Source organism: the organism of the source record quoted next, unplaced genomic scaffold (genome assembly GCF_019419815.1).
Source record: "Pyrus x bretschneideri cultivar Hongxiangsu unplaced genomic scaffold, Pyrus_bretschneideri_v1 Contig14, whole genome shotgun sequence".
In the NCBI taxonomy this organism is placed as follows: domain Eukaryota; kingdom Viridiplantae; phylum Streptophyta; class Magnoliopsida; order Rosales; family Rosaceae; genus Pyrus; species Pyrus x bretschneideri.
Genome location: NW_025999435.1, coordinates 8,746,254 through 8,760,971, shown reverse-complemented (window position 1 = coordinate 8,760,971; position 14,718 = coordinate 8,746,254). Strand labels below are relative to the sequence as shown.

The following is a 14,718-nucleotide window of genomic DNA, read 5'->3' as shown; positions in this document are numbered from 1 at the left end:
CCCTAAACCCTTGCCAAAAAAAAAAAATAAATAAAAGGGTGCACACGACGAAGAAGTAACCTGGGTTGCGCAAAATTTTTTTGCGAAATGCAGGTACTGTCGTCACGCAAAGACCTTTTGTGCAACACACCAACCAATGCATCACACAAAGATAGTTTGCATGACGTCATCTGTTCGTCACGCGAAGGGTTTTTATACTTTATTTAAGTATAACATAAGATTTTATGGTATCCACTAGTGTAAATATTTTAAATTGAAAATCGAGTTCATTCATTGTATTCATATAGGGTCAATGAGTGTAACTGTAAAAAATCATCAAAATCGGAGTTAAAACTATCGTTAAATGATTTTTTTTTTTTATAACCGTCGAAAAGTTTTGTCCCGTTACTTGATCTCTGAATGTTTGTTTTTTGCAATTTTTGGCGTATGCCATCTCGAAATATTTATAAACAAGTTTGACAGTTGGATCGTTAAAACTAGTTTCATAAAATGCGTATCCCATCAAGTTCAATGGTATATATATTTATTAAGTAACTTTAAATTTATTTATTTTGTACGTATAACACTTAAGAAATTGAATGGTATGTATATCTATTAAGTAGCTTTAAATTTATTATTGTAGTTCGGATCGAGTTTTTGTTAGAAAATATATTATTGTGGGTTTTATGTGAAAAAAAATAAAAAATTGAATTTGAAGGGAGTAAAGTCACATTTTCAGTAAATTTTATAATAAATATATATATTTTTTAAATAGAACTTACATGACGCCAAGATAGGGTCGTTGTGCAAAAACACTTTGTGCGATACCAGGATGGGGTCGTTGAGCAATTTGTTAAAATTTTGGCAGTGCAATTGTAAAAAATAGGCGTTTTTTTAAATTTTTCCAAATTTTTCCCAAATTTTGCCAGTCTCTCTTCCCTTTCCCTCTCTCTCTCTCTCTCTCTCTCTCTCTCTCTCTCTCTTACTCGGTCTCTCTCTTCCCTCTTGCTCATCTCGCCTTCTCTCTCACTTCGTCTCGCGTAGCCTTCCTCCCTACTGCACCCAGCCAGCCTCCTCCTCATCCTTCCTTCCTCCTGACTACACCTAGCCAGGTATCTGTCTTTTCTTAATTCTTTATTTTTCTTCTTTCTAAGGTCAGAATCAGGCTTTAATGCCTTACTTTGAAGATTTTGGTATTGTAACTAGATTCGATTTGGAAAATTAAATTAGAAATTGGGGGTTTTAGTGTTAAATCGAATTTTAGGGTAGAAATTGGGCGTTTTAATGTTAAATCAAAATTTGGAGATTTTCACTTGGACTAATAGCTCAAACTAGTACTCAAACTAGAAACATTGGACAAAGTAATACCACAGGTTCGTAACATGCTAAATTCTAATATATCACTTGTAGTCTTCTTTATAGTTCTCAACTAATGAGTTTGATTATTCACAAGGTGGCTCTGTAGATCCTGATTCTTTAAGCACTAGCATTAGCAGTGATATAGAACCACTACCAGGCCTTGCATCCATACTTGAAGAGCTAGTACAGGAAGATGGGTAAGGTTTTTGCATTTTTTGGTTTATGAAGAGCTATTGAATATTTTAATGGCTTTGATTAAGAGACTAGAATCTGTATCAATTTTTTGGATTTGGAAAATTTCCAATACTAGTATTGTTGTTAAGACAATATTTATTTCAACATAAACTGCTGATAGTTACCAAAAACTAGATTTTGTCAGAACTTCTACAAAGTGTGAATAAAGAAATAAATGATTAACTACCGAACTCCATTCACGAACTAGTCCAGCCTCTTTTGCTTCTCATTAGATAAAAGTTAATTCATTATAATTTTCAAATAAATTATTTCAAAATTGTACTTTTAAGCATGAAGTTCTCCCAAGCATTGGCTGTGAGTAAATTATACATTTTCAAAGGCTCAATAGTAAACTATTGTGGTTCAGTTTATTAGTCTGTTAGGGTGGTCTTGTTAGCTAGTTATGTTTTCCCCTTAATTCCATTTTCCACTTTAGGTTTGCTCTTTTTGGACTTTGCAGATAAGCTGTTTTAGCCTCGATTGCCGTTGGTTTTCAAACCACCTTCGGAGAAGAAAAAATGCTCATCTTTGACAGGTATGTTAACCATGAAAATAAGTGGTTAGCATTGGACAGAGATCAATATTTGATTTATTCAGTACTAGAAGACAACTCCTAAGTTGAAGTTACATTTGTATGCTCTGTATACAGAGATTAATATTTGATTTATGCAGTAGTAATACACGACTCTTAAATAGAAGTTGCAGTTGTATACTCTGTATACCTTTTTTTTTTATCGTTTTTTGAAGTTTTAACTTTTAGAGAATTGTTGTGCACTTGTATGTGAAATGCAGAGGCAAATCAGAAAATGATAGTTGAAGCTGGTGGTCTTACTTCCTTGTTAATGCTTCTTAAAAGCTTTGAGGATGAAACCGTTCGAAGAGTGGCAGCTGGTGCCATTGCGAATCTTGCAATGAATGGTGAGTGCTCAATGATCTATTCTTCTTTCTTAGAGTGCAAGGGCGTTTTCTATAGTTTGAATGTTATTACTTTTGGGTTGAGAAGTATCTATTTGACTTTCAAAATATTGGTTTTTTACGTTGCTTCCTCTATGGATTTGTAGAGCTAATAAAGAAATTATAATGCAGGAATGTGGGATTAGTTTGTTAGCAACGACAGCCGCTGAAGCTGATAATGCTCAAACCCTATGCATGGTTGCTAGAGCTATTTCTATTTTATGTGGCAATGGTATACTGCATTGTCTTTTCTTTACTTGTTTTATTATTAGAGCCTTTGCCTTTTCTTTTGGTTATTCATTTCTTTTCTCTAATGGTCTTAAAAGAAAATATGTATAACTATCTGTAGTAATCGGGCATAAATGGCTTCATTGGCTTATTAGTGCATAACAAAAGTCCTTTTAAAATCTTTGAAGAAGACTCTTCTTTTCTATTTAGTTCCCGGGTTTGTTATATACAATTCAAACATTTTTACATTAGTCCCTGGAAACATGTCCTTTTTCCAATTCTATGCTTCAGAGAAAGGGTTTTATTTTGTTTGTTCTTCATTTTGTCTATGTTTGCTCTGCATTTTTTTCCCTAAATTTGAGTATTTAAATCCTGCTTTGTTATTATTTTGTTAATATCCTCAGATAAGATACAAATGAAGCTAAGGTCTGAAGGTGGTTTAAGGCGTTGCTAGGAATTGTGAGGTGCAGGCATCTTGATGTTTTTTCCCAAGTGGCCCGTGGAATAGCTAACTTTGCAAAATGTGAATCGCGAGCATATACTCAAGGTAAGAGCCTCTGTCAGAAATATTCCATGAATAGTTCCCTCGACGGTAGTTCGGTCAGTATTATGGTGGAATGTCCAATTTAAGATTTTTACGTTTTTTGTGTAATGTCAATATGCTGACCTACTATAGGGATAAAGAATGCAAGATCTTTCTTGATAGAAGATGGTGCACTTCCATGGATTATACAAAATGCTAATGACGAGGCTGCACCATTCCGGTGCCACATTGAGCATGCACTCTGTCACTTAGCACAACATGGTGGGTGAATTTGTCTTGATCCTAGATAACATCTTTATGTCTTAAACTTTCTACTTATATACATTGGGTATTTATATCACAAAGGTGAATGCGAAGGACATGATTAGTGGAGGTGCCCTCTAGGAGCTAGTTAGAATTTCCCAAGACTGTTCACGAAAGGACATAAGGAGTCTTACTCATCGGACTTTGAATTCAAGCCTGACTTTCCATGCTGAAATGTGACAATTATGGATAGACTACTGATTAGTAAGCAGTGTGATGGGCTGCTCTGAATATATATTATTGCCTCTCCAGTCAATGAGAGAGACACACACAAATTCGTGATGCTTCTGTATAGGCTTGGTCAAGAATTGAGTCCAGAAGGCTGAAGCAGTAGCTCGGGAAGCCAAGATTGCAGCCTAGTTATCAGCCCAGAACTATAAGATGAGTATGATCTTACAGGCCTTAATGATGTCTAGCCTTCAAATCCCGATGCCAGCACCTGATCTTACTCCACCTTCAGCCTCCCAGCCATTTCGCCCAGCCGATACCCAATAGCCTGATGCATCAAGCCTAGAAGACTACTTGTTGTAGTTTTTTCTTTTATACTTGAACATCTTGTATGTACATTTTCATATATTTTATAATTAAATACCTTTTTTTTGTTTATTAATTATTGTTTATAATTTAATTAAATATTTATAAAAAAAAAAATAAATAACTTTTTTGCCAAAAAACAAAGAAAAAAAAGGGTTTGCGCAACGAAGAAGTAATCTGCATTGGGCAAAGAGCTTTTGCGCAATGCAGGTTACTTCTTTGTTGCGCAAAAGGTCTTTGCACGATGCAGGTAGGGTCGTAGCGCAAAGACGTTTTGTGCAATGCAAGTTTTGTCGTCGCACAAAGACGTTTTGCTTGACGACGGCACTTGCATCGCGTAAAGTCCTTTTGCACGACGTAGGGTGTCTATTCATCGTGCAAACCCTGCTTTCATTGCCTTTGCGCAACGGTTGATATGTGACGAAGGTTTCGTTAGGCTAATTTTCAAGCAACGTTTTTTGATTTTGCACGACAAAGGTATCTGCGTTGCGCAAACTGTTTTTTGTACTAGTAGCAAGTAGAGATAAGAGGAAGAGAGTTATTTATAATTTTTTTTTGTTCGAATAAAAATAATTATACTAAGTTTTGTTGCATTAGGATTCATTAGGCGACAAAGCAAGATCATTCGTCGCCTAATATACCTACGCGACACAATTTTGAGTTTCGTCGCATAATTAATTACAAATCGTTCTTCTTTTGGCCTCCTAAACATTGACTTTTTCATTTTTGAATGAAATAAATTTTTTTAAGGAAGATCTTTGAAGAAGAGATCTAAATATTGAACAATTCAAATTTTATAGTCAACTTTTCCAAAATGCCAAACACATTATCACTTGTGCGAGTGCTTGTTGGGTGCAATCAAACGGCAGTAACAATGAACTTTTTTTTTTTTAGACTTGCACGACGAACTTTCAGGTTTCGTTGCATAAAAGATCCTTAAGCAACGACATTTTGTCACGCAAAAGCGCCTACTGCGACAACTTTTGTGGTTACATGACAAATTTTTAAAGATTTATTTTTTCCGAACTTTTAAGTATTTAACAAGAAAATTGTTGTTAGCACTCCAAGAATCTCATTTGGTACTCCAAACTTTCTATTATTAGAAAGAAAAATACACTTGTGAGGAGTGTAGAATGAGATTTCTTTAACAAATTAATTTTTCTTGTAAATGTTTTTAGCCTATAAATGTATTGTACGTACAAAAAATGAAATTTGCAAAAAAAAAAAAAAAAAAAAAAAAGGTATTTTCTCAATTTCACAAGTTATAGTTTCCTGACATAAAAGCTTAATCTGAATTAGAACTACAATAAACATCACTATCATCAATATCATCAATTTCGTAGGTGGTTCATCTTCATCGATAGGTATAGTTCATCATCGTCTATTAGTATCAGATCACCGAGATCAATTGTAATGGAATCTATTAGTATTTCAATTTCAGGAACTTCATCTCGTCAGACACATTTTTCCAGTTAGACCACTGCATAGAGCATAGGTTCCGCACTAGCACCCCTATGTCATGCACAAGCTTGACGTGCACGTCCCTCTCATATTCTATTTGCGACGTAGTATCACAATTGATGTGCATCCAATGATCATTCATCAGATGTATGACCGTGCAAGACCTTTTCATTTTTTTTCTACAAAAAAAAAGAAAAAATTTTCAAAACCAAACATAAACTTCTACCGAAAAATTGGCATAACCTCCTAAAAATTAAAAATTTCCCATAACCTCCAAACTTTGATATACATCCATATCCAACCAAAATTTTGCAAAAACCAACTAACTATAATAATCAACATTTATGTTATTACGCAATTAAACTTTGCAACAACAAAAATTGTAAAATTCATACAATTTGGGTGCACTATCGAATGCCCAGTCATCTGGAGAAACAATATGAGCGACAGCGAAATCAGATGAAATTACCAAACCGACATATACAAAATTATAATTTTAGTCACGTTAATTAGGTAGAAAATCATGCAGCGTGGATATGAGATTTTAACTTGGAATCCCCGTGAACCCTTGTGCAAAGCCCTTCTTCTCTCCTAGTCCCCCATTATTAATTTCTACCATTATTGTCCCACCTAACTTTCTGAGACTTTGAGCAACGAATTTCCTAAGCTACGAAACATTTCGTCATGTGATAATTTCATCTGCTGTGCAAAAGTTGGCACCAAATTCTCATTTTACCATAATTTTTTTTTTCAGATGTTGCGCAGATAATAGAGTACGTCGTCGAGGAAATATTGTTTCCACGACGAAATTCTTCGTTCCGCAAAGTTTTCGTTTTTTTTTTTTTTTTTTTTGTGTTTTTATGTGCTATGGACATTTGACATGACGAAGTACATATTTGGCCATGAAAAGTATTCTTAGGTGACGAAGTTTTTAGCTTTTTTGTTTTTTTTTTTTCCTGCCATGGACATCTGACTTGACAAAGTACATATTTGGCCGCGAAAAGTATTCTTAGGTGACGAAATTTGCTTCATCACCTAAAAATTTGTCGCATAAGTAGTTTTTTGTACTAGGGCCCCGTGATTGATCGGGAGAAACAGCGAGAGTGAGAAAGATGGATTGTTATCCATTGGCTCAAGTCAGGCTTCCAATGTAGTATACATTGTTTCACTGGGTGGGTGGTGGAGTCGTGGAAACTGCAACTCTAAAAGAGAGATTAATTTGAAAAATAGTCTCAGGTCTTATAGCAACACTGATGCACTTGGATAGCCTCGGTGGGTTTTACATCCAGGGTCTACTGGCTTGTTTCGGTTCACAAGACCTCCATAATTAACCAAATTCACATCACAAGTATCTAGTCTATACTTGGGATATCAATGCCATTGCTTCATCGACAAGGTAATCTACTGTGTGGCAAGCATATATACGGATTGGATTGGAATCCTGCTTCTTGCTTTAGTGTAGCTTAGATTCATAATATCAATGGTTATCAAAGGAATAAAAGGCTTAAATGTCAAAATGGTCCCTGTGTTATAGCCATATGACCAATTTAGTCTTCATGTTTTCGATTTGGCTAATTTAGTCCTCATGTTTCTATGTTAGTTAATTAAGGACATTTCATTCAATCTCTGTTAAAAATTCATAAGAAAAATTATAAGAGATATAATTACCTTTTATCTTTACAGAAAAATGAAAATCAATGAGAAATAACACATATAAGAGATAAAACTTCCAATGTGAAAAACGATTAAAGTTGTGACAAAGAAAAGAGAGGGGGTAACATTAGGGAAGAGGTCGGGGAGTTGGGAGGAGAATAATTTTTCTTTTAATTTTTAATTTTATTTCATTTTTAAATATTTTAAATCAAATAAATAATTTTATAAATAAGTTTATAATAATTTAAAAAAAAAATATAGAAATTAGATGGAAATGTCCTTAATTGGCTAACAAAGATAAACATAAGGACCAAATTGGCCAAATTGAAAACATATGGACTAAATTAAACCAATGGCTAAAACATAGGGACCATTTTAACATTTAAGCCGGAAAAAAAATTGTATAAGGCATACCTACACAGTATCAACATGTAATGAAATGATAGAACAAATGGTGGTATACTCATCCTGATTTAGCAAAAATTGTCTAATTTGGCACTATTACAAAAAATGTTTGCCCAACAAAAACAATTTGTCACCATACCAACTCATACCATATCTGTCGACCATTTGATAGCTATTTTGTATTCATTTTTCATTCTTTTGAAGGAAAAAAATTTTGGTAACTATTTTCAATTTTCACTTTTTATTTTTTGAAATTGAAAACTAAAAGCAATTATCAAACGAGTTGTCATTTTCTAAAGGCTTAAATGTCAAAATGGTCCCTGTGTTATATAGTATTTGGTCAATTTAGTCCCAGTGTTTTCAATTTGGCTAATTTAGTCTTCGTGTTTATTTCTTTTAGCCAAGTAAGGATATTTCATTCAATCTCTTTTAAAAAATTCATAAGAAAAACTAGATGAGATATAATTACCATTTCTCTTTACATAAAAATGCAAATCAATGATAAATAACACACACAAGAGATAAAACTTCCAATCTGAAAAATGATTAAGATTGTGACATAGAAAAGAGAGGGAGTAATGTTAGGGAGGTGGTCGGGGAGTTGGGAGGAGAATAATTTTTCTTTTTATTTTTAAATATTTTAAATTAGTTAAATAATTTTATAAATAAGTTTATAATAATTTATAATTTTCGTTTACAGAAATTAGATGGAATGTCCTTAATTGGCTAACGAAGATAAACACAAGGACCAAATTGGCCAAATTGAGAACACAAGGACTAAATTGACCCAATGACTAAAACAGATGGATCATTTTAACATTCCAAAGATCTCATTCTACAGTTCTCACAAGTGTATTTTTTCTTCTAATTATAGAAAGTTTGGAGTGCCAAATGAGATATTTGGAGTGCTAATAACAATTCTCTTTCAAAACTTAAAAACAAAATAGTTATCAAATGATAGCTTACATTTTGGTTAATTTTTTGGATATGAGGAAATTATAAACCAAGCACACATTATTTTCTTGAAGAAAATATGGTCGTAGATATTCAAGTAAATCTGGGATATGCTCAAGATCGTTCATACGATCTGCCATCATATTTTCTTCAAGAAAATTATGTGAATTTAATTTTCTATCATCGCTTTATCTATTGGTTTGAAGATTGGATAATCCGAGAAAAATTACATTTTAGTAGACCACGCGCTGTATCCCTAACGTTTTTCTTGAAATTTTATTGGTCTGATAAACTGGAAGATCACATGTTGACATCGTGAAATGTACCCAAAATAAACAATTGCTCTTTCTGTAGCGCAAACCCTATGTTAGCTGGCTCTATCCTTCTATCGTCTAGATGCGAACTGTATCTTTCCCTAACCCACCACCAAGAGTAAAAATGGAGGATGGACCAGAACGCAAAAGCAACTAAAATAAATAAAACAAGAGAGAAACTCAAAAATAAACTCATTACTCAGTGAAAGTATTTCTGAAATCAAGCACATGCAATATTCACGGATTGCACTTCTGCAGTCACGGATTGTTTATTGAAGTTTGCACAGGACCAACAATCCAAAGTCTTCAATTTATTTTCATACCTATCTTGTAGTTTTTTCACAACTTATTGCTCCACGTTTAAATATAGTAATATGTGCATATATTATCTTGTGTCATAGAAATCGTGAGTCACGGGTCATCGATTCACCTATAAATAACCCATTAAAACCCAAGCAGCACTTAACCTAGCAAAGCTCGTATTATGAGTTCCAAGGTCATTGCCATGTTCTTCATTTTCTTGATTTGCATGGTAATTGCATTGCCTCCAATTCAAGCTTGTACACCTTGTACTCAACCACATCCATCAAAACCACACCCTCCACATCATCCATCACATCCACCACAATCACCTTACCACCATCCCAAAAACCCTCCACACCAGCACCCACACCCAAACCCACCAACCACAAAACATCCACCACAACGTAAACCCCACCCACCAGTAGTTATATCCCCACCCGTAATAACGCCTCCAGTTACTCACCCTCCTGTGACAATCCCACCCCCTTCCTCTCACTACCCACCTTACACTGGCAGCCCTCCTGGTGGAGGCGGCGGTGGAGGAGGTGGTGGAGGAGGAGGTGGCGGTGGTGGTGGTGGTGGAGGTGGAGGTGGTGGTGGTTGTGGAGGTTGCCCAGGGGGCGGAGGAAGTAGCCCGGGTGGGGGAGGAAGTGTTCCAGGGTTTAACCCTCCGCCGGCCACATCACCAGCTACATGTCCTATAGATGCGCTGAAGCTGGGGCTTTGTGTGGATGTCCTTGGTGGTTTGGTGCATATTGGGTTGGGGAACCCGGTTGAGAATGCTTGCTGTCCAGTGCTTGGAGGGTTACTTGAGCTTGAAGCCGCGATTTGCCTTTGCACTACTATAAGGCTTAAGCTGCTTAACCTAAACATATTTATTCCTCTGGCTCTCCAAGCTTTAATTACTTGTGGAAAGACTCCTCCTCCTGGTTTTGTATGCCCTCCTCTCTAATAAGTTCATTTGTACTTTGTTGTTAACGCGGGGTTAATATTTCAAGCGAGCTAGGTTAATTATAATATGAGTTGGTTTGTTGACTGCAGCTAATATTATGGATATTACTGTGTTCATATGACCTGAATTTTTGGTTTTGACAGAACTTTTTTGTGCTATTAAACTTACTAACTTTCAAATAGTATCAAATTAAGTTTACAAAAAAACAAAAAAAAACAATAGTATCAAATCAACGTTGAGAGCCGCGCAAGTTGAAGGAAGGTAGTCCTGTATTTTAAAACGATTTTGAATCTCTCCAAAACCGACTTTAAGTTGGTTATTGATTTTAGATTGGGTGAATAACGTTGTCTTATGGAAAGAGAAATGATTATTTTTTTTTCTTGAAAGAAATTATGGTTTTCTTTTGTGTAGGGTTCAGCCAGTATTCTTTTGTGTGCACTACAAAAAAACAAAAAGCCAAAAAAGCTTCATTCGTCGCTGCAAATTTTAGGCAATGGAAATTCGTCGAGAAAGAAGAGTTGGGCAAAACCCATCGCCTGAAACTTTAAATGACAAACACAAATTTTAGTTCACCCTATGAGCGAACGTGCGTTGACGGAATTTACCAGACGGAGTCCACTTGCTTGACAAATGAGATCTCGTCGGCTAGCACAAAATCAAATAATGTAATGAGCTTGATCCAACAACCAAATTGTTGGGTAAACTCTCTAAGAAACCAAATTTAAAATATTTTTTTTTTTGCACAACAAAAGGCTATTGAGTTGGGATTTCAAAAATATAAAAATAAAAAAACTGTTTATATCAAATCATTTATTTAATTCTAATTTAAAAAAACAATATTTATAATTAAAATAAAAAAGTAATATTTACAACCAAAATAAAATTGTTCGTGCAATTATATTATAAAAACTAAAAAAAAAAAAATGTAGACTACCGAGGTGGTTGCCTGGGGTAGCTGCAAAAGCTCGGCCAGGGGCTGGGGGATTTTGATGCCAGAAGCTGATAAGGACTAGGCTATGAATACATGTGCACTAACTCCCATTCGTTTGCAACGGCTTGTGCCAAGTGCGCTGCTTCTTCTTGTAGGCGCTCACTTTCTTCCTTTGGCATGCTAACTCCATCTCGGTCTCCCAAGTTCCCGAACTTGACCTGCTCTTAGACCGGGAATTTCCTTGCATTTGCGTTGCCCAACTCCATCCATCAACAGCTAAAGAGACACCTCTGGATCAAGTGTCAATTCCTCCATAGGCACGTTCGGTTGTTGTTGGGAGAGGTTGGTGAGGTACTCGTCCTTTTTCTTAATCATAGAAGCCTAAAAAAAAAAAAAAACAAGGAAAACCAATTAAGATTATCGATCATATTATTGTAAACTTTATTTTTTGTAATGAAATTTACAATTAAAACATAGAAATGAATACTTACATAAAATTCCGTTCTCGACCTTGTTGCCACAATTGCCATATGTCTACCCCAAAACCTTCACCTTCAGAAAATGCTCCTCAGCGAACCACCATTCAAATAGAGGTCGAGAACAAGAGTGGTGAATGTATAGCTTCTTATCCCAATTACCTTTATTTACTGCCGATTTTTTCTTTCCATTAAAAATATTAATCATACTTAACTAAAAAAATATATGCCACTTAGTACTATGGTTTAGTGGTATTTCTCTTCACTTGTATGTGAGAGGTCATAGGTTCGATTCTCGCCAAAGATGAGTTTGAACCACATTATTGCTAGCCTATTATGAGGCTATGCTCATCCCCCACCCCTTCAGTGTAGATAATATCATTTTGTTCAATATATATATATATATATATATTAAACTAAACTTTAAAATATAAATAAATTTTAATTACTAGACCCTCTCTACAAATTCCTACGACGAATTTGTAGGAGCTGCCTCAGGTGACGTATAACTTTGGTAGTACTTATGTAGCTTGTACCTCCACTCCTTATACTGAATGCTCCACGCCCAGTCTATGTAAGCGATACAAGCTTGTCTCAATCGTCCCACTCGAAGTTGGCTTGAAATTTCCCAAAAAACCAAATAGATTAGTTTAAAATCACATACAATAAGTAAAGGATTTTTTTTTAATAAATTAAGAAAGTTATGTACACTTACCGAAAGATGTCGGCTCATTTCGGCACGAACTGGGGGGCTGTGCATCTTCCAGGAATCGGTGATCATGGAACATTTCGTGCGGTTGATGGCACCAATATCGTAAGTCAACAAACTATTGACTTTGGCACTTGCTCGGCGATGCCTGGGGAGGTACAACTAGTGTCCGCTTATGTGTGACCCTAGTGATTCGGTTGCTCGCCAACCCCCTACAAATTTTTGGAGTTTTTAAGTCCTCGGGTATGTGAGGAGGTTTCCATCCTCCTATCTCCTCCACGACCGCCGAATCAGTCTCTACGATGTCCTAAGAAGGGTGGGATGGGGTAGGGGCTGCCACAGGCTGGTGGCGACTGTGGAGCCGCATGGCAAATCAAATGACCTGGGTAAATAAAGTAGATGTACTCACACCGGTGACTGACTTGGCAGTGGCTACTTGGTCTCGCTGGCTGCTAGAGTGGCACTAGGGGCAGACCGCTCAATCTGAGCAGAGGTGAAGGTAGAACAGCAACCATTCGTGAGGCGCAAAGATATCTGTGAAAAAAAAAAAACACATGATTAACAAAATTTTGCTAAAATTTCAAATAATTCTTAACATTTACTGAAATTCCAAATAACGTCCGAAATTTCCTAAATTTTAAAATGCCACATAATTTCTAATGTGCGTCAAAAGTTTCACTTATTTCTAAAATTTAAAATATTTCTAAAATTTCCTAAAACTTCAAACAATTTAAATAGAGAGTTGTTATTGGCACTCCAAAAAATCTCATTCTACACTCCAAACTTTTTATATTTGAAAAAAAATATGTACTTGTGAGGAGTGTAGAATGAGATTTTTGGAGTGCCAATAACACTTCCTTTTAAATAATTCCATAACATTTCAAATAATTTCTAAACTTTCTAAACTTTCTAAACAATTTCTAAAATTTCACATATTTCTAAATTTCAAATAAATTTTAAAATTTCCTAAAATTTCTAAAACTTTAAATAATTTCTAATGTGTTTCAAAAGTTCCACACATTTCTAAAATTTTAAATAATTTTAGAAATTACCTAAAATTTCAAACAATTTCTCAGAAACTACATAACATAACATAATAGTAATCATATTAAAATTGCTGGTTTTAAAACTACTTAGTTGGGTCATTAAATCAAATAGTACCACCCCCTATTTTTGGCAAATTCAATCACTACCATGTTTGTCAAGTACTTCATCTGGAAGAACACCATTTGTTGGTTCGGGAACCCCCTACATAATACTGACAGATAATGGGTTACAGTTTGTCGGGTCTGATGTCAGTGATTGGAAAAAGGAGCTGGGGATCCGCTATCTTATCTCCACTCCAAGTTACCCACAAGGCAACGAGCAAGTAGAGGCTTCAAGCAAAGCTATTCTGCAATGTCTTAAGAAAAGGCTTAAGAAGAAAAACAAATGGCCCGAAGAATTATCTGGAGTTCTTTGGGCATATCACACGACAATCTGGAATGCCATAGAGGAAACACCATTCACCATAACTTACAAAACAAAGGCTATCATCCCAGTCCAAGTCACAACCATGCCAAATTTGCATATTGAAGAACATACAACTTTAAAAAATGCAGGAGTCCAAAAGACTGATTTCAATGCTGAAGAATGACGAAGATTTGCCCAAGTCTAGCTAGCAGGTTATTAGAAGCAGATCTGATCATATTACAACAAATGCGTCAAACCCAGAAGCTTGCAAGTCAGGGAGTTAGTGTTGAGAGAAGTTTTTGAGAATACCAAAATTCCAAGAAAAGGCAAACTTGGGGCAAAATGGGAAAGAAAGTATAGGATCGCCAAAGTAGAGGCAAATGAACCTATCATTTGGAATACATGGATGGAACCCCAATCACCAAAAAATGGAACATCGCCAAACTCAGTAAGTACTATCCATAAGTGCCCAATCTGAACTACACACGGTTTGATTACCTTCCTGGCATATGTAGGCAGTCCACTCAGGGCTCAGTTGTAACGCCTCCATCTGCGTTAGACAAGTCCATAGAGAACTCATCTCCTAATGCCTCACCATAGGCTTATTGTCAAAAGTGATATGTGATGCAATTTTTTACACTATATCATCTTTTTCTTAAAGCTACACCAGTGATTTGATTCTTTGTCTTAAAGATATATAGGTAATCCTTTTCGGATTCAATCACACCCCCTATCAATGAATCCTGTTTTGGTCATGAATAAAGAAGCTTTATTTGTCTTAATTTCAACAACTGTTCTTTCTTTTAATTTTTTTTGGTAATGTAGGTAATACCTTACTCATCTCACACAAAGGTATACACTTTGAAAACTTCGCACGAATGCAAGTCTAAAAATTAAAGCAACACTGTCAAAGAAGTCTCTCTTAGTCTGGTTTATCTTGAACAGTTGGCAACTTGGGAGATTCAAGCTATAA

At 35.4% G+C, this 14,718-nt stretch overlaps 1 protein-coding gene and 1 long non-coding RNA gene across 2 annotated transcripts; both read left to right on the top strand.

The window, feature by feature from the left end:
- The first annotated feature begins 1,793 nt into the window (after window positions 1–1,793).
- LOC125475144 lies at window positions 1,794–4,174 on the top strand. The gene is made up of 4 exons (XR_007256516.1): window positions 1,794–2,490; window positions 2,659–3,301; window positions 3,431–3,559; window positions 3,644–4,174. It is a non-coding gene; the product is annotated as an uncharacterized LOC125475144 (long non-coding RNA).
- Window positions 4,175–9,365: 5,191 nt separating this feature from the next.
- LOC103926558 (36.4 kDa proline-rich protein) lies at window positions 9,366–10,304 on the top strand. The gene has a single exon (XM_009335359.3). The coding sequence runs from the start codon at window positions 9,407–9,409 to the stop codon at window positions 10,175–10,177; it is 771 nt and encodes a 256-aa protein (XP_009333634.2). The 5' UTR covers window positions 9,366–9,406; the 3' UTR covers window positions 10,178–10,304.
- The last annotated feature ends 4,414 nt before the right edge of the window (window positions 10,305–14,718 follow it).